A 22,364-nucleotide genomic window follows, 5' to 3' on the forward strand; every position below is an offset into this window, starting at 1 on the left:
CTGTGTTTCAGACTTGCAGAACCTAATTTAATGCCTATGGAAGGTAAGAATAGAAGGTGGAGAATCACCCGCATTTTATTTTAAAGCAAAAGGCACACCACCACTCATCACAAAGTATAAAAATGCAACACAAATGACTGCAAAGAAGAGAGCAAAATAATCCAAAGTAAGATTGCTAGGATCGAATGCATTTTCCCCCTTTTTGCATTCGCATTCATTCCTAGTTTTCTCCACTACTTTGCATTTGCATTCATTACCCATTTTCTTCTCTCCAGCTCCCTTTTGGATGGCAGGTACCAAACAGTGAATTACCACCAAGAAAAGTAATACCCTGGGGAATATCTATGGACATGAGATCAAGCTCTCTTAACCTTTGCCTGGCCTGATTAGAAATGTTCCAGGAAGTCTGTATTTTCAACAATGGAGAAGGCTCTTTTAGCTTCATAATAATATTAGAGGCTGCAGTGCAGCATGCTGGATCAGATGTGATGGCTACACTCCCTCTTCTCCAGCATGGCGAGATAGACGGTGAGAGCAGCTGAGTAGCAGCCTTAATGAGGCATTTATAAAACTGACTGCTGAACATATACACTGGGAGAAAGGAAATTCATTCCCAGGCCTGTAAATGGCTTGATAACAATACACATATTTTTTTGCTGCGATCTTTTCCGGCTCCTGGGTTTTTCTGATTACAGCTTCTCGCTTAAAGTTCCTCGTGCCACCACCTTGCTTTTACTTAACACATGGAGTCTGTTGAAGAGAATAGCAGCAGCCCAGATGCAATTAGGTGGATGGAAGAAAACCAGAGAAAGTGCATGTTTTTCATCAGCAGATGTACATCTGGTGGCACGCCGCATTCAGCTAATACTTAAAGGCTGAGGTATGATGCTCTCCCTCTTTCCAGCAGGCAATACACGCTGGCATCCAGCAGATGGGACTAGCGGAGAAGTATTTCCAGGCTGACCCTGCACAGAGCTGCTCTCAGGAGGAGAGGAGATGGAGCAGGAGTTTTATACCTCACCTGGGAGGGGAGAGGTAGGTAGGGAGCGGCTGATGGCCACCAGCGGGGACTCGGGCCTCCTGCCTGCTTGGTAACTCTTTGTACAAATTTTAACCAGCCTTAACGGATGACTAGCTATAGTGATTTCTTAGCACATTAGTGAGCTCTAACCTGTAAAAAATTGCATTACATGGATGACCAAAATGTCTTGATAAAACCAGCTGGGTTTTTCCTTCCCCCGCCTGAAATCAAAAAGTATTATTTTCAAAATCAGCATTCTGCCTGTCCACACGCAATAGGAGGACTGCATGCAAAATAGAAAGTTAGCTGTGTAAGAATATAAACTTTCTTCTCCCCTTCCCCTTTTCTTTTAAAACATGGGCTTGGGACTTTGAAAGCTTTGCAGCAAGCAATTAATAAGTAAGGAAAAAAAAAAACCCTTTACATCACTAGGATGTGTTTCAAAGGATAAAGTCACCTAGCTCAGGAGCTGTGGAAAGGAACAGTATGTTCAAGACAATCCTGTAACACAACAGTGCAGTGACACTGGAAGAATCTTTACCATTAGGTCAGATCCAAAGAGAATATTGCATCAGTGCAAAACAAGCAGTGCCAGAGTAGAAAGGATTTCATTATGGCCAAGTGCAACATGTTTCGCTTTGCAAAGAAAGACTTTACATTCAGAAAAAGCAGGTCAGGCATAAATAGTAACTACCAACACATCACTGAAAATCATTTCAGCATTTACCTCACTGCATTCACAACGTAAAACTACATTTCCAGATGATACTTGTTTCTACAACCATTATAACATGCACTATATAGTATGACTATAATCATGAGTTATTTGGTGAAACCCTGGTATTTCAAGGATTCATTCATGTTTATTGCCAAGGGACTACATCTCTTGTGAAAGTCACTCAGAGCAAACTTAAACTACAAAAGAAAGTTTAAATGATCATCTGCTTCATCAGATTATCAGATAAAGCACATATTCATCAGTACGTTTTGTCAACCCCAAGTCTATTATTTCACTGGAGATTCACTGTTTAAAACTGGTGTAATAGAATGATAATTACAGCACTATATATTGGATCCTCAACATGTTTTCCATCTAACACTTCATTTTGTTCCTTTAGAAAGAAAAATGTAAAAGACTTCAAGCAGAAGCTTCACCTCTTGTACTCTGACCCAGTCCAACAGACTGACTGGATCGTGACATGAAAATTAATCTCGATCAGCATATTGAAAGTATGTGCTGTGCCTGCCAAGTGACTTAGATAGAGTTAGAGAAGAGGAAATGCTAAAAAATTAAGAGTGGACACATGATCCTCAAGTAAATGACTTGCAGAAGGAAAGGTTACACTCTGCTTGGCCTGGAGAATAATTTCATCTCAGGAGAAAGGGAGAAAGCAGAGTACAAATACACCAACAAGAAAACACACTGTAGGGTGACATCACTAATCCCAAAGTGTCTGACAAACAGTTCTTTCAGTTTTTTAAAAATCCTTCTAATGAGCCTCTCACCAAGTGTCTTCTACTGATGAAGTCTTTCTGTAATTATTGCTCTCCATTGGAGCTGGCTGCAAAGCAAATGGAAAGGCTTTAAGCAGTACATGCTCAAAGCAAAGAACTGAAAATATATTTTACAAGAGTAGCAAGCCAGTTTTACACCATATTTTTATTCATCCCTGGCTCTCCTTTTCTCTAGGCAGAAAAGCCAGACCCAGTGCATTTCCCCTGAGTCTTACCCATGACATTATTAATAATAAAAATGTCTTTTCCACTGGATGACATTACACTTCTACAGTATCTGCCATCCTTCTCTTTCAACTACTGCAGCAACTGGCGATTCCATTTCCTTTAAGTGAAAGCTGTCCTCACAATATCTGCTTTTCTATTATACTAGTAATTGAACAGCAATGTGTCACTCACTCCAAAGGAGATAGAAAAAGTGGCAAATGACATGTCATGTCATTTTAGGCCAGCAAATGTAAATGAATTTGAGCCACATCAAAAGACAAATGGGAACATCTGTTTCTTTTCCCCGGCATGGCAGTCAGTTTTAAAAACAGGAGTTTGAGAATTACAGTAGCACCGCACAAAGAAAATAAGCACATCAGACACTAAAATATCTATTTCTAGACATATATTTTGCTTTCCCTTGCCACGCTGACTAGTGACTGATAGGTGCTTTCTCTCTCTCCTTGGCCTTTTTCTTTGAGATCGGCAAGAAAATTCCCCCCCAAATGATATATACCCTCATTTATATTTGGTAGAAAACAGGCTAAACAGTGATCAATCAGCACACTCGGCAAGCTGGCAGAGCAAGCGGCACTTCTAACTAAACTAGAAAACCAGATACTCTGTGAGTGCCTGCCCACTTTACGCTAAGGAGAGGTATTTAGCATGCACAGTGATATGCCAGCTACAGTAGCAGCCCCAAAATGAAGCAGATGATACGATAAATAATAAGCTGGCAGTCAGATGGGAGTGGGATGGGACAAGATCCCTATGAAAGTCCAGAGGACAAACTCTCAGCAGCAGCACCAGAGCACGTTTTAGTATTCTTCCCATTTTCTCTTTGAAAGCCTGGAAGCACGTGGCTTTTTACATCTTTCACTGTTCTTGCGACAAACATGGCAAGTCAAAAATACTAATAGCTTGCTGGCCTTTTGACTCTTCCCACTTCAGTGCTGAATAAATGCCAGGTTCGCTCATACACCTACTCCTCTTCAGCAGTACCTTTCTTCACAGTGACGTATTTAGATCTGAAGCTAAAGTCAATGTCTCAAAGACTGGTGCAAAAAGACATTTTTCTAGAAGAAAACAGAATTGCAGGTAACATTTTTAATTAAAGAAAGAAATTCTGTGTAGCCAGTACAAACCAGTCTACTTCTACTCCTCCAACATAGATGTTATTAAAAATAAAATTGTTTTCACTACTGAGAAAGCTGTACTTATATCATCCATAGTGTGTCAACAGTCAGAGTAAGGTACCTTCAAACAACCCTCTCCTTCCTGGAGTAGAAATAAAAGAGATGGAGGGCCAATGCCTCAGGCTCACATCTTGTTTGCCACTCTCACATATCTGTGTACTACATCCCCCAGCACCAGGTTTGACCCTGTTACATCCCCGCCTGGCTCTTGCCATGCAAGTCTGGGTGTATTCTCTGGTTCTCCAGGCGGCCAGTGACTGTGCACCTCTCCTGTGGTCTGGCCTGTGAATCTCTCTTCAAGCTGGGCCACGCTTCTATGACAAATGCAAATACAAACCAAGATCTGGCAGATAAAGGATGCCAGTTTTGAATTATCTTTTTTACAGCACAAAAATATTGCCACGGTAATCATACTAATGATATGAAGGTCCTTCTAGGATAACAGGGAAACTAATTAATGAGAAAATTAAAAATACAGGCCTTGATCTTACAGCTGTTACATTCTGCACACATGAGTAGATATGCTGACTTCAGTGAAACTCCTAAAATGTGAGAAGAAAGCACACGTATATCCATATATACGCTCAAGAACATACAGCCTGCAACCATTTTCAGACTATTCCAGTGGCAAAATTATATCAGACATAAAACAAGGAGCATATACACACAAAGGCCATTATTGTACAAGTACAAATGCATTAAAATGAATCATTAGGGTGGTGGCCTGAGGTTACTGAACATTTTCAGTTTGCATTTTAATTTCTTTTAATTAAATTATGATTTAGGTCAGTTTTAATCACTACTTGTATATAACCCCTTTGGGGTAAATTTTAAGAAGGGTTAGTAAAGAGTTATCTGAAGTAATTGTTTAACGGAGTTATGAGATTTTTTCCCTCTGTGATGCTTCAACAATTTTCCTCACTGCAGACACAGACCTGAATGTGCTGCTGTCAGTGCACCCAGCCTAGCGAAGTTGTCAGCATAATAAATAACAGGTTTTCATTTTCATGCAGCATTTTGTCAAGAATTGTTGAGGAGTGTGGGAAAAGAATGAGAAAACTGTAGCTCATGGGGATTATCTCAGAGGTTAAAAATAACACTATTGTACTTTACCTATTTAACATCCTGGGAAATATAGGAGCCTAAGCTAAAGCCCACCAAAGCCACTACGTGTGTTCCCCTCACCTCACTCCTCCATGATTCACAAGGCAAGTAACTTGGCTTCATTATACCTTTCCTGGCTAGGGAAGAACCAGGGGACAACAGCTATAGCATCAAATTAAGTGCTTGGAAGTCACAATCACTCAGGTTTGTCCCGACCCACTTCATACATAACATTGCCATCCCAAGGGACCTGGGCAGGCTGGAGGGGTGAGCCCATGTGAACCTCCTGGAGTTCCCCAAGGCCAAGGGCCAGGTCCTGCCCGTGGGCCGGGGCAATCCCCAGCACAGATCCAGGCTGGGCAAGTAGCAGGTTGAGAGCAGCCCAGAGCTTGTGGAGAAGGACCTGGGGGGGATTAGTGGGTGGAAAACTGCCCGTGAGGCAGCCCCGTGCGCTGGCAGCCCAGAACCCACCCGTGCCCGGGGCTGCAGCCAGAGCAGGGGGGGCAGCAGGGCCAGGGGGGGGATTCTCCCCCTCTGCTCCGCTCTGGGGAGACCCCCCCTGCAGTGCTGGGGCCAGCTCGGGGGCCCCCAACAGCAGAAGGACACGGAGCTGCTCGAGTGGGGCCAGAGGAGGCCACGGAGATGCTGGGGGGGCTGGAGCAGCTCCCCTGGGGGGCCGGGCTGAGAGAGTTGGGGGGGTTCAGCCTGGAGAAGAGAAGGCTCCGGGGAGCCCTTCGAGCGGCCTCCCAGGGCTTAAAGGGGGGGCAGGAGAGGTGGGGGGGGACTCTGGGTCAGGGAATGGAATGATAGAACCACAGTAATGGCTTTAAACTGAAAGAGGGTGAATTTAGACCAGATCTAAGGCAGAAATCCTTCCCTGTGCGGGGGGTGAGGCGCTGGCCCAGGGTGCCCAGAGCAGCTGTGGGTGCCCCCTCCCTGGAAGGGTTCCAGGCCAGGTTGGACGGGGCTGGGAGCCCCCTGGGCTGGGGGAAGGGGGCCCTGCCCGGGGCAGGGGGGGGCACTGGATGGTCTGTAAGGTCCCTTCCAACCCAAACCATTCTAGGATTCTATGATTGCTGGAAACATTGTTCTAGGCTAGTTTTTCACTTAGTGTAATTCTTCTGTCTGACGTACAGCGTGATTCAGATTTTGCAATAAAGGTTCCTGGCAAGACGTCTAAAATTTCATTGCCAAAGATGCTGATCATCGTTATTTCTGACAATCTGCAGGTGTGACTGTTCAAAACAAATGAAAGCAGACATCTCCTGGAAGCTCAAGCTGTCCAACGTAACCAGAATATGGACATCATTCCCTAGACATCATACTCAGCCTCCTGTACAGAGGATAAAGATACAATTGGCATTGTGATGCAAAAAATATACACACGGAGCTGCACAAGTATTATCACTGTTATCATAGTATACAGAAGTGGACATAAATCACTCATGTGGGTTGATGCATGTTCAAGAGCAGGCTGAGGCAGAGACAGAGAAAGAAAGGGACTCCATACATGAAGGTACATAATATGATCACAAATTTTATTGTTACTATATCAATTTACTAATTGTTCATACGTTGGTGTGCCTAAGAGATGAGGTAACTGTTAAGGGCTGTGGCACAGCTTCTTTTACAAGCCCCAGTCAAAATAAAAAATGAGGTTTATTTCTACTTTTTTTTTTTGTATACAGGTCACAAAACTATGTGGTGTGGCAAACTTACAAAATGAAGAAATGGGCAGAGAAGCCACACAGGAGATCGCACTTGTTAAAAATAGCATAAAACGTGAACCAAAACATGCACTATTTTGCATCAATATTTCAAAATGAAGAGACTAGTGCTGTCTTCTGCACTGGACCTGAACAATCACGATGGTTTACTGTTATTCATATCATGGTTATAAATGAGAAATTAATTCCTTGACAGATGAGTCCCCTGCAGGTACGCTGGTTTGTCACTGTATAATTCTCTTCTGACAACATTGCGTTAGTCACTTTAGTAACTTTGTATTCTGCACCTTAGCTCTTCTCAGGAGAAAGGAAATCTATGCTGAAGCATCTAGTGTGAAAACAGGAATTGCAACAGTTTGCCTGGTGCAGTTTACACACACGTACATTCGGCTGCTAAAAGAAACCCCAATGGGTAAATGGTCAACGCAACAGGACTGCATATCACATGTGGAGGCCAAAATGAGCTGCATTTTTAAAGCTGTCTTGTGTAGTCACCGCGCTGCAATTTCATGAAACAGTAGAAGCCACTTCAGCAATGAAAAGGATCCTCTAAGAAGGGTTTGCTTGGAGAGCAAATACAAATAAAAATCCAGATAACATCCTGTTTTTCCCCTGCCCAAGTGGAAGGTGATCACCTGATATTCTGAGAGCTGTAATCAGTCAAGACAGATGATGGACTTCAAAACAGAAGTGAAAAAAGAATCTATCAACCAAAGTGGATAGAGGTTAATAGCATCGCTTTAAATATAACCAATCTGCATTAAGGTGAAACATTTTACAGACATGTTTGATACACATGCTTCCCAGGGAATTTCTTCTGTAGTGCTTTATCCTAATTTAAAATTTTGTTTAAGGGTTTGGTTTGGTGGCAAAAAGAACACAGTAACTTCTAAACTATCTGAATAAGAAGTAGCACTTTTAAGGCTGAATAAGAGAGTGTGTGTTTCTGAAGTATAATTATGTGTCTAGATGTTCATTTTTAGTAGATTATGAGTGGAGCAGAAATTTACTGACAAGTATTACTGCCCTGTGGGATGCAAAGAAGAAATGTAGCTACAGTTTCTCAAATGATAAAAGAATTGCTTGCTATAAACTGAGGAATATTTTAAAACAAATCAGAAGTCGAATCTAGCTAATATTAATCCACACCGTAAAGACAGAGACAATGAGGCCTGTATAGTATTAGAAGGTCCTTAGAAAAGATGCTTGGAACACCACTTAGAACATACTTTGCCAAGTAATGGCAACACACAGCAGCTGTTGTACACACCCTCTCAGCCCCAGGGAGGATTAAGCCCACCTTGGAGGAAAGCAGCACAAGCCAAGCACTGTTGACTTTTGTGGGTTCATACACTATAACCCTCTCTATGAAGCTAGGGAGTGAGCAGCAAAACTGCAAAATTCACGGTATATAAAGGAGAACCAGGAAGGGGAAGCCTTACATTAATCTCACCATTAAAGGACTAAGCCATAAAATGAGTTTTATTTTCTAGTCCCATGATTTGGGGACATACGCATTGTTTTGTCATTGGACAAAAATTTTTTGAGAGAAGGGATGAGAAGCCAGGCTGCCTCCGTCTCTGTGAGCATCCTACCTAATCGCTGTGACCTGCTGAACCAAGGAGTTGTCAAGATAAGATGTGACTTCATTTCACCTAATTTCTCCTATGTACTCCACTTGCTAGTCTGACATCTCTCATGAACAGAGGGTCCACTGAGCGAGGCAGGAGCCTGTTGGTGAGCCTCGGACTCCTGGCACTGTCGAGCAACATTTCAGAGTTTGATGCTGTCCTTGTAAGCCAAGGGGTCAATAGTGTGATGACCCCATCAGGCAAAGGAACCAACTCTACCAACTATCCCACAGGTGATTTGTGTTCATTTTGACCTTCCTGGCTTGGCTTATCCTTCACACTGTTCTCCTTCCCACCAAGTGAACAGAAAGCAGACGAAGTTCAGCCCGGAGAAGCAGTTCCAACAGACCAGCTCCTCACACGCACACTGAGCCTCAGCTAAGGTAATTGCGTGAGACCAACAGCCTATCAATCTATCAGAAAGAATCTGGCAATTCATTCTGGGAGAGACTTACAAGAAAATCTGGAGCAAGACACATGCAGAGCTCCAGTTCTGTCTTAACATCCCTTGAGGGAGGGCAAGGAGGATCCTGACCTCAGAAGGCAAAGAAACAGCTTTTGCCTCATGGATTGATTATCTTTCTCCTGGAGGAGGAAAAAGATCAGGCATTTGTGCCACTGTTATTAGATATATTAGTCATCTCTGAAACAGTATTGATCACCTGCAGACCATGGTGGGAACAGAAGGGGTAGCTCTTGGGCAGGCTCCATTTTATATTTGAGAAATCTTGTAAGGAAGGAAAAGGTAAACAGTTTTGCTTCTCCCAGTATCAAGAAAATTGCTATTCAGTACATATGGAAGTACATTTGGGAAGGTAGCTAAGAGAAATAAGGAACCTTTTCAATTTTTGTTTTGTTAGATTTTTGTAAAAATTGTTTAATTTTCCTTGGTGACAATCAGCAGGATGAGAACAGGTGACCTGTAGCATTTGTGCTAACTCGTGGCTGCTACGCTGCGACAAATACTGCCATTTTGTCTATGTAATTACTTTAGGATTATGTTATGATGCCACTGAAGTAAGACATCCTAAGTTTTGTTTAGTGCCAAACATATTTTTCTCACCCGAGACTTTACAGCTACTCAATTGCTGAGTGCACCTGACTGAGGGGAAAGGCGAAATTATCACTGGCTGATTTTACTCTCCCAGGACCGGGGAGGGCGGGAAGAAAATTGCACTGCATGTTTGCACATGTCAAACCTGAAATACTGCAGGGAACCTGGGAGTAAAGAATGTTTCTCCATGTATCCAGTCTATCCATTTCCCCAGATAATAATCCATGCTACAATGAAAAACTACTGAATACAACCATTGACAGGAGAATCTGCTATGCAGTTCACACTTGCTTTTCTCCATCAATGGTCTGAAGGCAGAGAACAATATATCTAATAGCATAATAACAGACACCATTAATACTTTAGAGGTTCAGTATAAAATTGCTTTCATTAGCATGTCAAGTGTTTATTTTAGCTTACTGCAAAACAAGCTCCTTACATACAGCCACTTATTTGACTTTCCTTGATTGCAGAGAGGGTAATAATGAAGGAGCCTACTTTCCCTGATCTTCTGTGGAGATTTTTACACGCACTGAAAAGATATTGCTCCATTACCTCTAGCCAATGAACCAGCTTGGCGTGCTGGAGAAAAATATTACAGCAGAAATATTACTGAACTTAGTGGAGTAGTTTTTCCACACTGGCACAAGAGCATGCATGAGGCTGTTAAAATAGCAAGTTGTATTCCCATCTTCAGTCCAAAAGGACACTGACAACTAAAGAGAGGAAAAAATACCCGATTCCTCCTGTGCCTCAGAGTATATTTCTTAAATATTTTGTATCTGGTCATATTAGCAAGGAGAAAATATGTTAAATGTAAGTATCTTTGGACTAGCTTTTATTGCTAAAAGCTACGGGTTGGGTTTTTTTTTTTGTTTGTTTGGTTGTTTGTAGTTTTTTTTGTTTGTTTTGGGTTTGTTGGTTTTGTTTTTATTTTTTTAAACTTAAGGTACTTAAAGCATGTGAACTATCCCAAATTTAAAACATGCTGAACACAAAGCACTTCATTTTTACCATGAAAAAAATTCAACAAATTTGATCTCAGACAGAGTTTGGCTTTATTGTGTTTTATTTGAGACCGTTTATATGCATTAGCTACTTCGAAGTTCTTTCAAAAAGAAAAAAAAAAAACAAAACAGAAAAAGGCAGCTTTTTGGAAGCGAAGACAAACTCCTACCTAAATAAAATTACTCAAACATGTAGTTCTGGTTCATGTCACATATTCACAGCTTCCATAATCTTCAAGGCTCCCCATTAAAAGTTCTTTTAATTAGTCAAAACCAACAGCTAATAATTAGAAGAGTAGAAACTAAATCCTATTCTCAGACAAATGTGTGCAAATCCCATTTACTTAAATGGAAATGGCTCACAGGTGTGTTACATTAGACTGTAGCCACTCCGCAACTTTATAGGAATTCAGTGTCTGGAGCCTAACTGCTTGACTCCTCTTCAAAACAGAGGCACAGAAATCTGATCCAGGTTTCTTCCCCAGCCCCCTTCAGCAAACACTTTAATTACTTTTTTTTTTTTTTTTTTTTTTTTTTTTTCCATCACAACAATCCTCAAGTCTAAATTTAGACTTTCAATCCTAAACATTAGAGGCCTGATTCACCTAAGGAGAAGAGGACTGTCACTGGCTAGATTAATTTCCGCAGCAGCGACTATGTGTTACAGGCCTCAATTCTGCATCAACAAAATCTACTGTACAGCATCAAATTCAAGGAGTTCAGGCATTTTACAGCTCAAGGGTAACGCAATCTTTCTACCGTCATACTATTTAATTCACCCTTCCAATGTATTTGTTTGTGCTCCACAAAGTGAACTGTAGGTCACCAGGAAACACTGACAGGCATAGTAAACTAGGAAACTGTATCGAGTAAGACATAGAAATAGTGGAACAATATCAGTTATTTTGCCAATGGAAAGAAAACCTTACAGTTTTGCAACACTCTCCACACACTCCCACCCCCTCACCGCCCTCACCCTCCCTTTTTTTAAAGGCACTGATACAATAGAAGCTTTGAGCCACACTCCACATAAAAATATATCATAAAAACTATTATTGTTTCGCCTATTTAGGAACATGGAAAGTGACACCATGATCCCACATGCCGTTTAGCCTGCATACAAATTGACATGTGGTTTGTCATCACTGAATTCTCTAATCCAAACATGAAATTGTTATTTTAATTTCATCTGGGTTTAGTGCAGCATGAAAGGAAAGACAACCAGTCAGGATGAGATGTCTTGGGTCCCTCCACGCCTTCCAGGTGATGACAGCTATTGCTTTAAGTACTTGCCATTAACAACCAGTCACAATGTTAGTGACAGGATGTTACTAGCAGTTACTTAAAGTGATAGATGTTAACATTTTTCTGCTCTTTATGACTCAACACTATACCCCAGTCAGAATATTTTAGGAGCTGAATGCGAAGCGCTAGGTCAAAATGATGAAGATCGTGGAGCCACTGGTTGAGGTGCAGAATGAGACAAGTCATTTGAGGAACATTAGGTCAAAGAGAATCCGTGATAAGGAACTGTCATGGATTAAAGATTAAGGTTCATCCTTTTAACTACTTCACAAAAAGGGAATTCTCCAGCATTGGGGCATTTTGCTCTTCCACCCATATGAGAACAATGTGAAACTCTGCACTCTGAAAATAAGTCTTTGATGTTAACATCTTTTAACAACTCTCCCAATGAGATACAGGTTAAGAAAAGATACTTTGATCCAATTTTATAACAACATAGACCACATTTACCTCCGTACCCATAGGCAAGCTGCCCTCTTAAGACTCAAGTGCAGGAAAGCACCCTTATAGGAACAACACTATAAGCATAACGTTAAGCACCTGGGACTTTCTGGAGTGGAAAACGATGCAGCAAAAAATTTATTGTAGAAAAGGAAAGCAAATATTTTATTGTTCCATGTTTTGCAGCAGGTAGCTGACTTACCTGACCAACTTAACCAACTGGACTATGACCCAAGCCCTGCATGACACACATTACATTTTGTATTATTAATTACATAAAGTCAGAACAAGTTAGAAATAAAACAGCAACAAATTCTCATTTTATATCAGCAATAATTAGTAGCCCATCATACAAAAATAGCATTTGCAATTCTGAATCTACCTTGTGATGAAATACACTTCAGAAGAATTATAATCTCATGATTTAGGCCGAAGGGAACTTTCCAAGTGTGTGCAAACAACATTCTTGAAGTTTTCCAGTTCTTTCCCAAGAATTCAAAGTAAGCCTTTCCCCGCAAAATGCAAAGTTGATTAACAGCTCTGAAAAACGCTCAGACCACCTACCTTCAACATCATCTTGCAGGTCCTCAGGCTGCTCTGCTCTGCTCTCTGTGGAAGATGGAGCCTGGCCTTTTTGTCCCAATCCTTCTTTAAATATTAAAAAAATAATAATTTACATATATAATTTCGAAATAGTTTTATTGTATCTAATATTACTATGCATGATACCACAACTGTAAGTACATTTTATCTTAGCACCCCATTCAGTGCCTGATGCCTATCTTTCTATTATTAAAACTAATTACTGCATCATCTGTTATAAGTCAGAATAAGTATCTTTCATCCTGGACTGAACTTTGTGTAACTTTCACATGACAGCAGTGAAAAAAGATCATACTGAAATAATGTACTGCTTCACAAGCTCTTAATCTCTTCACCAAAAAATTTAATAATGTTTTAATTTGTAGTTTTTAACGTAATATATATTATATTGCATTGTGGAACTGTGGAGAAATAATCTGAACAAAATTATTTTTCCCTCTAAACTGAATTCTCCACTTAGTGTTATAACACAGTAGCAAATGAATATTGACTGAAATTAGTAATGAAAGGAAAGGTAGGGGAGAAAGTTTGATAGTGAAGTAAAGTTAAGGAAATTAAAGCTTTACAAGATAGAAATGTTCTGGTTGAAAAAATCCATTCCAACCTTTTAGCCAGAAAGCAACAGGAAGATAGAGGAAAAGGAAAACCTCCTAAGTAAAAACAGTAACTGGGGCCCATTAAGTTTAAGAACTCCCCTGTTTTTAGGGACTGAAGTTCACAGTGTTTAACATCAGTTGGTTAAACTTTAAAAATTATGTACTTTTTCTACAAAATTTTCAAAATATCCTGTCATTTCAACATAAAGGATGAAATTACTGTCTGTTTGCTATGCTAGACCTCAAGGCATGAACTGGTAGCACAGAAAGCCTGTTAGTACAAAAGGGAGGCCAAGCTGGAAATTAATCATAAAAGGTATTTGTAAATTAAGACGTTTAATGAAAGCAGGTTCGCTAATTAAAACATTCTTCAAACATTGTTGCTTAACCATGAAAGCAGAGAATGGCAGACAATTAAAACTCAGTTCATTGCACCTATTGAATCTATTCAACCACAACGGGAAAATGACTTTCTGTCATTTGACTTTCTGTCAAACCTCCCAATTCCCTGTGGCCAGCTCAGGGCTTGGTTGAAGGACAAGAAGGAAGCCAGAAGAAAACATACTTTTGTGCATGCTGGAAGGAAACCTTGACCACTTGTAACCAGGAAATTTGGGAAGACATATGACCTTGCCTGATTTACCCTTATTGCCGTGCTGTGAGAAAATAAGAATCATGGTATAACCTCAAACTGATTAGCTAATTAGCAACTGGGAAAAAAGCTATCTACATGTGTATTATAAATTGCTTTAGTGCTCTGAAAATTCCTTTCTCTTCTGCTGTCATACATACCCTGCATGATCACCTACTCGGTATGTCACTGGATTTTTAAACAGCTCTCAGCAATCAGATCCCCAGTTCTCATAAAGTACTCAAATCTGCTAAGATCCTGTAGTTACTACCCTTTTATCTTCTACCCTTCCACAACTATATATATCTAGAACCAAAATGCTGAAAGGCAACTTGCAGAGTCAAAGGGAATGTTGTGTTTGTTCAAGAGACAAAAAGCGAGTGAATAGCTCTGGCTTTGCATGGAGCCCAGGAAACTCAGAAATGTTCTCTGCCTGCCCTCCTGGGAAACTGGTTATTCTACTGTACCAAAAAAGAAGAGCCATGAACTGGGAAGCTGGCAGGAATTTACATAAAGCAATGGCTCAAAATGTCAACAAAAATCCCCAAATTGACGTCTCAATGTGAGCAATTAAATTCCATCTCACTTGCTTAATTTTAAGGAATGAGCATTACCCAAACAAGCCAAACTGAATATTGTTCTTAAAAATTTCTTCTAGAATGGAATTTCTGTTTCATTATAGAATTTCACACAGTTCAGGGCATGAAGGGCCCTTAGCTATCAGTAAATAAAGCTAGTTACTGCAAAGCAGAACATGCTGTGAGGTTTGGCTGGGTATCAGAAGGTAGACCCTTCCCAACAGCACTTAAGATAAGACACGTCATGTGTCATGTCACCACATTTGCTCATGTGAATTTGAAATTCAAATACAATATTCTGGGGAAAACAAGAGTTTTCAAGTGCTAAGATGAATTTATTTCTGGAGTGGTGAGAATGTAGAAGAAACCACAAGAAATACTGTGTGGAAAAATAAAGACAAAAACTGCCAAATAACGAAACACTTTGTCAACCCTTTAAAAGGACCACTAAGGAGCAATGGTGATAGAGTTCAACAAGAACTTCAATACAAAAGAGAGATCCTGAAAATGACCAGGCTTTTAAAGGTTGATTCCTGCCAACACTCTCCCATTCTTTTAAAAAAGAATATGAATATTTATAGTGGACCATATCGATATATGGCTTCTAATGACACTCTGAACTACCTGCTACATTCCCTTTTTTTGGTTGACAACAATTCACATCAGGGGAATGAATCAATAGGAGTGTTTTTATCAACACTCACTCCTCTAGTGATGAATTTTATCATCTAACCAATCTGTGAGGCTTCCTCCAGTCCCAGGAGTGAAATGTCAATCAAATTTAAGTGCAAATGTCCAGCCAAGTCTTTCAGGAGTATCCGAATACATTAGATAATATAACCAACATCTTAATTGATAGCACAAAGATGGAGAGGGAGGAGGCTTACATACAGAGAAGTCAGAACTGTTACTATCTCAAAAGAAACAATCTTTGCACTCTATAAAAAACCTTAAAATACTCACAAAAGGATGCAGAGGCACTCTCCCAGGAGAACAAGATTTCAATCAAAATTTCACTGCTTTTTTTTTAACAGATTTCCCTCATTCCAGTGACAGAAAAGGATTTGTGAAGGCTTCAAAATAATGTCTTTTTATTATGGTCAAAATACAACTCTTAACCCCTTCTGCTCTTCAACAGTATGTAGGTATTTCAGAATAGTTCAGCCAAATATTATAGAAATTTTGCCTGCAAATTTCTGTTTAAAAAGAGCTCACCTAGACAGGTGTCTGAACTGATCGTATTATAAGCTTTTCAAATCGCGATCATCTGTGCAAAAAGGTTTCTGAGCTCTAACACAAGGAGAAATGATTCTTCTTTATAGGCTAATTCAGAGGGTCAACAAACCACTTAAATCTCACAGTCTGTCTCTATTCCCAAAATCCCTCGCAACTTTCAAATCTCCCTGGTTATACGTGATTGTTATTTTAATCTCGGAATAAAAGAGAAAGTCTCCCTCCAAAAAAAGTGCCCAGGAGTGTGCATACAGTAGAACACACAAAGAAATTCTGTATTTATACAGCAGTGATTATAATAGGGCTTCCCTTGTTAGTATGAACAAGATCCTTCATCCTGCCATTCTAGCTGGCTGTGGCTTCGGAAATAATGAGTAAGTGGTTAATTAGGATGCTCAGGATAAAAACAGGATAACCAGCAAGGCATTTATTATTAACAAGTATTAGATGGGAAATGAGAGACAGCAGTGTGGCAACATTCATACAGGTGAGGTCAAAAGGTTTTGGTACCTGGTGGAGAGTGAAGCTGAACAGGTTGAGGGAGAGTATAGATTCAGAACTGAAACCCTTTTATGTGTTTTTGTTTGTTTGTTTGTTTGTTTGTTTTTTATTTCTTTTTTTTTTTTTTCCTTGTGTTGTTTTTTTTTTTTTTTTTTAATGGTAAGCAAATTAACTTATGTCAGTGCATAATAATGTGATACTATTTTGTAGGAATCTGGACTGTGCTTCTCATAATAGCTCATGCTTCTATAATTTCCACATGCAATCACTGCAATTGCGCACATAATTATGGCAGTATTAGGGCTTATTTTGCATGCTTCTTTGCATGGATATGTGAATCTATGGGTATAAAATCCAAGTCCTTCAGAAGCTAAAGTTTAGAATAATCTTCCCTTAATGGAGCTTAAAACATTAAGCACCATGACTCTACAGCGTTAAATCACTGAAGTTAAAGGTAGACAATGCTATTAGGTGATCTGGTCCTTCTCTTTTCCTATGTAGGAAATCATTCATAAAGAAAAGCTGAGATATAGAACTGCAGAGATCCATACCCACTATTACTATACCTGCCCTCCTGACTCAAGCCATTCTAATAGCAAACTGTATGACATATGATAACATCAAAGCACATTGAATCAAATGGTGCCGTTAAGTCAGCATCTGCTACAAGACATAGCATCCAGAATAACAAACTGATGGGTTAAGATCCTGTGAGTCAAACATCGTTAAAAGAGTGGTCTTGGGTGTGTAAATGTAATAAGACTAGGTTACTTTTTATTTTTAAATGATTTTTTCTTATTCTAGAACATCCAATATATGCAGTGATATTATGTGATTAACTCGCTAATATGATCATTCATGCCTGTTGATTTTATAGTATTAATGTAGATATTAATGGAGATTATCTGGCAGATGTAATTAAGACATTCCCTTATTTATTTTGAAGAGAAAGCATAGAGAGAAAGGCCTTTCTGCGTGTACTTAGAAATTTGCACTTCAGGGTTGTAGACATACAAGATAGATTACTTTCATAATGTATCCATCACTCAGTAATACACACATTTGGTCACCTGTTATTCCTTACTCCCAGCTAATTCCCTAGCTGTTCCCAAGGCCTAGTTTGGTGTGCAGTGAAGTCCATGGACATAATCCCACACTCCCACTGACTTTAGCTGACACCAGACAAGGATCAGTTTTTTTTCCTCTAATTCTTGCCACCAGGTTTAAATTAGGACCAATTCTGTAACCTCCACCTCATTCTACTACATTCTTCAAACAGAAATTGGTACAGATACAATGAATCATTTGTATTCCTGCACTTCTCTGTGTCTTCTTTTGGTTTGATATTGGCCCTCAGAAGCATCTAGCCAATAGGAAGTTGGAGGCACAGGAAATTAGGTGTACTTTAGAATATTTGAATCTCTTCCAAAAAGTCCTATGTACATGTGTAGTCTGCAACATGTGCTTTCCAGGAATCAAACATTTCTGGTTTCCTTTTTTTTTTTTTTTTTTTTTTTTTTTTTAATCTTAAATTTAGGATTTGGAGAAATAACCCCAAAGCAGCTTGGATATGGACAGCTCAGAAAAACAGGGTCATCAATATTGGTGCCAACTGCTGACTCCCATCTGCTGAAGTCATGACCCATGAAGTCAAGTGGAATGAAGAACGATTATTCAATTAATATCTTGAAGCGGTGACTAGAAGTTACTACTCTATTTTTCCCTTACTACAGTGGAAGGCAGATATCCTTCAAACTGATAAAGATCTGAATATAAAAATGAAACCTCCCCTCAATGCAGAAATTACGCTTGTATTTATAGTTCCTGCAAACGCGTCCTACAGTCATTAAAAAGTCCATACACAAATAGGTCAAAAGGGCATAACTTTTGTATATCTGCCCCACTACTGGTGCACATATACAAAAGATACTTCTCTTTAGCCATGTAGGTATTGATTGCTGACAATCAATGCACTGATTCCCAAAATACATCCAAGTGATAAAGAAATAACCAACTATCTGCTGTTGAAACTTATAGCACCCTACAGGCAAACCTGTGAGGGAAGATATGATCTCAGCTCTCTATATGCACAAAGAAACAGACAGTTAGGGAAACATTTTCCTCAAATGACTTAATTCAATGATAATTTCGCAGAGCAGCTATGTAGCTTCACCTAAATCAATGAAGCTGTGAAGGATACAAGGCAAGAAAGAAGAGACCAGCTATTAAGTGGAAATGTACTTCCTTTTAATTCTAATTTAAATTGCTTTTAAACAAAAAAATCAATGTAATTTGCATAATCTTCATAAAAGCAAGACAAAAATGCAAAATAATTTAGCTTATAAAATATACATGACACGGTAACTGTAAAAAATGAAAAGTTAGATGAATACTGCAAATTCATTTGTAGGATAATCTTTGGTAAATATTTGTTGTATAATGACAGTCTTTATTTTTCTACTTTTATGTACGTAACTATATCAATCACACTAATTGTATTAAAATTTCTAAAAGTTCCTATCGAGTAATCTTGACACCAAAAAGTAATTATATGTAATAAAATCAACAGGCCAGAACAGCCATAAAGGAATGTGCTAATCCATCAGTGTAACACATATCTATCTGTCTGTATCCATGTTTTCACATCTATGCACATACAACCATTCTTCAAGTATTTTGAATTTCTAAGCTAATTAATTGGTTGCATAAATCATCATAATCCATTTGTCTTAAGGACAATCTTGCAGCCAACATACTGCTTCAAAAGCTTTTACCTCTGTTTTCTGGCTGGAATATCTCTGCCTTTCTCCATGTGGCTTTCCTTTCTGATCCCATATCTTTTTATAAAGAGAAGAACTGGAAGTTCCTGCAGTCACTGGGCTATGATGGTACTAGGGTCACAGAGACCCTGTACCAGCTGGTTAGGAAGGAGATGCAGAGAAGAAGAGTAGGGGGAGCTATGCTATATAAAAGGAGGTTCTTCACTGCACAGAAGTCTCTTATGGAACAGGAGATGTCTGCTGAGAACCTCTACGAGAAGGTCGGCAGGGAAGGTGACACAGGGGGCTGTGGGGGAAGCCTGTTACGGAAAGCTGGATCAAGAAGATCAAGTTGATGAAACTCTCTACAAAAAAAATTAGCAGAAGTCTTCTGACTGAAAGGTTTTGTCATCATGGGAGACATCTAATCCTCTGTCCTCTCCTTTTCTTGTTCCTTAGGCCTTTCTTTCCTTTATACCTACCCATCATTTCCATTTCAAGTCTATCCACATCCACAAGTCCTAAACATATGCAATTGTTTTAAACAGCAAACCAAGACAACCAGGAAAAAAGTTCTCTGAAATATTGTCCAATCAAGTTCAATGCATTTGAGAGTTTGCATGAGAGCTTTGCTACCATTTTCATTGCAAACAAATCATGGCTGCATATCAGAATTGCAAATGACTCAAGAATCGCTGTATTCACACCTTTTTACAGACAAAGAGACTGCAGAATTTTAATTATTTCCCATTTATGTTCAAACTAGTTATTAATAAAAAGCAATCGAGTATCACGCAGAGGCTCATAACAGATGATGACATTAAAAAGGTAGTCTCAGCCATTCTTGCCATGTACTATTTATTATCAGAGATGGTTTGCCCTATGTTATGTTAAAAACCAGAGATGACTGTCATAACATTGGCAATAAATGATTGGCACCACTTATCACAACCAAGGCAATTTGTTTCAAGAATTCTTTCAGTTTGGTTGATGCTTTGGAGAAAATATGTATTTTAGCATAAAACACTGTTTACTCACCTGTCTCTTCACTCAGGTCAGTTCCTTCTTCATTAGTATCATCTGTCAAAAAAAAAAAATTGAAATAAAATGATTAGTAAGAATACCAGAAAACATCTAAAATGCAATATTCCATGTTTCAAATTGTCTGTATCTGAGCTTGCCTCCTCCCATTTAACATTTTGCATTGATATCTGTAGATGGAGTGGAAAAGAAAGTTTTCATACTAGACTGTTACTTCCGGGTACAGAAAATGCAGGGAATAAAGACAGGGAATAAAACTCTGCATAATTTACAGAATTCTGCAAATTATTACTTGTATAAAATGAAACTGCATTCTCTTTTCTAGCAGAGTTTTTGGCTTACGTGTCAAGTTTCAGTTTGCTTTGCTTCCTGGGAACAACTGGCTATGTTAAGAAAACAGCTAGCTATCCAGAAATCATACCACTATAAATTTTCCAGACAGGACTTAGGTTTAAGACCAAACTTGGGCTAGCCAAGAACAGAACAGTTGTAAGTATTAAGATGATATATGAAGAAAGCAGATTCCTTCTGCAAAAAGTTGCGTTTCAGTAACAAAGGAATTTCTTACCGCAATTCGTTTTGATGAGGAAAAAAATATTAGCATTAGTTAACATCTAGATGATTCAATGTTCCAGAGCCTTAATCATCTAATGGAGAGCTCACCGACCACAGATGTTTATGTTAACTATGTTCCTAATTCATATTGACTCCATTTATACCCTTTTAAATGGATTTGGGCATGTTCAAATTCTGTAGCAAGCCTACAATTTCTGTCTAAACTTTAACATCTCTCAAACTCACACATGTGCCTATTATGGCCACCACCACTGGAATCCAAAGAAGTTTTGCAATATTATGATCAATGGTAATGGAAACTAACAGTAGTATTTAGGTCCTAATTTACAGGGTCAGGTCTTTACACTATAAACTCTGCTGAGATCCAAATGCTGTGATACACACTATGAGGATTGAGCTCTGCTTTCATCAAGATTTCGAGACTGAAACGTTATTCTAAGTAGCCTAAGAGCAGAAAAAATGGTTAATAATAAAGGCCTCCACTATGAATTATGTTTGGTACAAACGTTAAAATTATGAGCATGAGAATTTTCATGGATGCTTGTGAATCTACAATAGATGGATCTGTATCCATCCTTCCATCTCATTCAGACGTGGTCTGGAAGGCAGGACTTTCAGAAGCCACTAAACGACAGCAGGTTACGTTTCTCTTAAGTGCACTTTAGTTCAGCCCAAAGGATCAGGACTGAAAAAAGTCACTGCACATTTTTCTTCCTTTCTTCTTATTCTGCAAACAATTGTTTTGGAGATCAAAAAGGCACATGGACCCCTACTGTACAAATATTAATTTGTACGCAGAAACTTTAAGGAGATTTGACAAGTAATTTTTAAGATAAGAAAATGAAAAATCTTGTTAAAGCCAATGGGAATTCTGCCATTTACTTCAACAGAGCCAGGATTTTCAACTGAAGTCCTGCCATTTTTCAACAAACCACTCAGAAAACGTTTGGTTAAGACAGAGATTATTAATTATTCAGTTTCCAATAATGTGTTCTTTCCATGGAAGCATTTGCAAGGAAACCAGCATGATAAAATTTCAAATTAATCTAAGAGTTGATACTAAATCAGCAGAATATAATATCTTAACATACATATATCACCTGGTCTTCTGCGGAAGTTCTTAATTATAGTGCTGTAAGTGACTTGGAATACGAAATTCCCAAAGCAACAGAATAGCTTCTAAGCTGGTGATAATGGACACAGACAAGAAATCTGATGTCATTAAAAAGTAGTGAAGTTATCATGCAATATAATTATGAAGAGGCAGAGACTGCTTTTGTGAACTAATTGTGAATTAAAGGCTGTTTTTTCTAAGAAAATGAACGTCAGTCTCACTGAAAGGCAGTAAAGTCCTTATGTCACTTCTGAAAATGGGAGTTGGGCTCCCAATGGCTTGGTGACATGATCTGTAGGTCATTGTTGTGCCTTTGAAAATTCTACCCCAATCTAGATCTGAATCTGAGTTTCACTTTGGCACACAGCACTCCCCAGTCACTTCATCCATCTACAATTCTTACTCTCACACTATTAATGCATCTGGTGGAAGTGCTTCCCTGTCAAATATATAGTGGTGACCTTGGTGTCACTGACCTTGGTGTGGCTGGCTGAAGTGATAAACACCATGTTTAGTTGGCAGAG

The 22,364-nt window shown here is 39.2% G+C and overlaps 1 protein-coding gene across 2 annotated transcripts in view; it reads right to left on the bottom strand.

The window, feature by feature from the left end:
* Positions 1–22,364, bottom strand: part of MACROD2 (mono-ADP ribosylhydrolase 2) — a 902,990-nt gene that overhangs the window by 57,415 nt on the left and 823,211 nt on the right. The window contains exons 10-11 of one of the 2 annotated variants that reach the window (XM_032994762.2): positions 20,148–20,189; positions 12,773–12,853 (exon numbers count right to left, since the gene is read on the bottom strand). In XM_032994762.2, coding sequence (XP_032850653.2) covers positions 12,773–12,853; positions 20,148–20,189 — 123 coding nt within the window. Of the gene's footprint in view, positions 1–12,772; positions 12,857–20,147; positions 20,190–22,364 lie in introns of both variants that reach the window. The other variant, XM_032994761.2, reaches the window with a different exon arrangement.

Source organism: Tyto alba, unplaced genomic scaffold (assembly GCF_018691265.1).
Source record: "Tyto alba isolate M040663 unplaced genomic scaffold, T.alba_DEE_v4.0 Super-Scaffold_16, whole genome shotgun sequence".
NCBI lineage: Eukaryota > Metazoa > Chordata > Aves > Strigiformes > Tytonidae > Tyto > Tyto alba.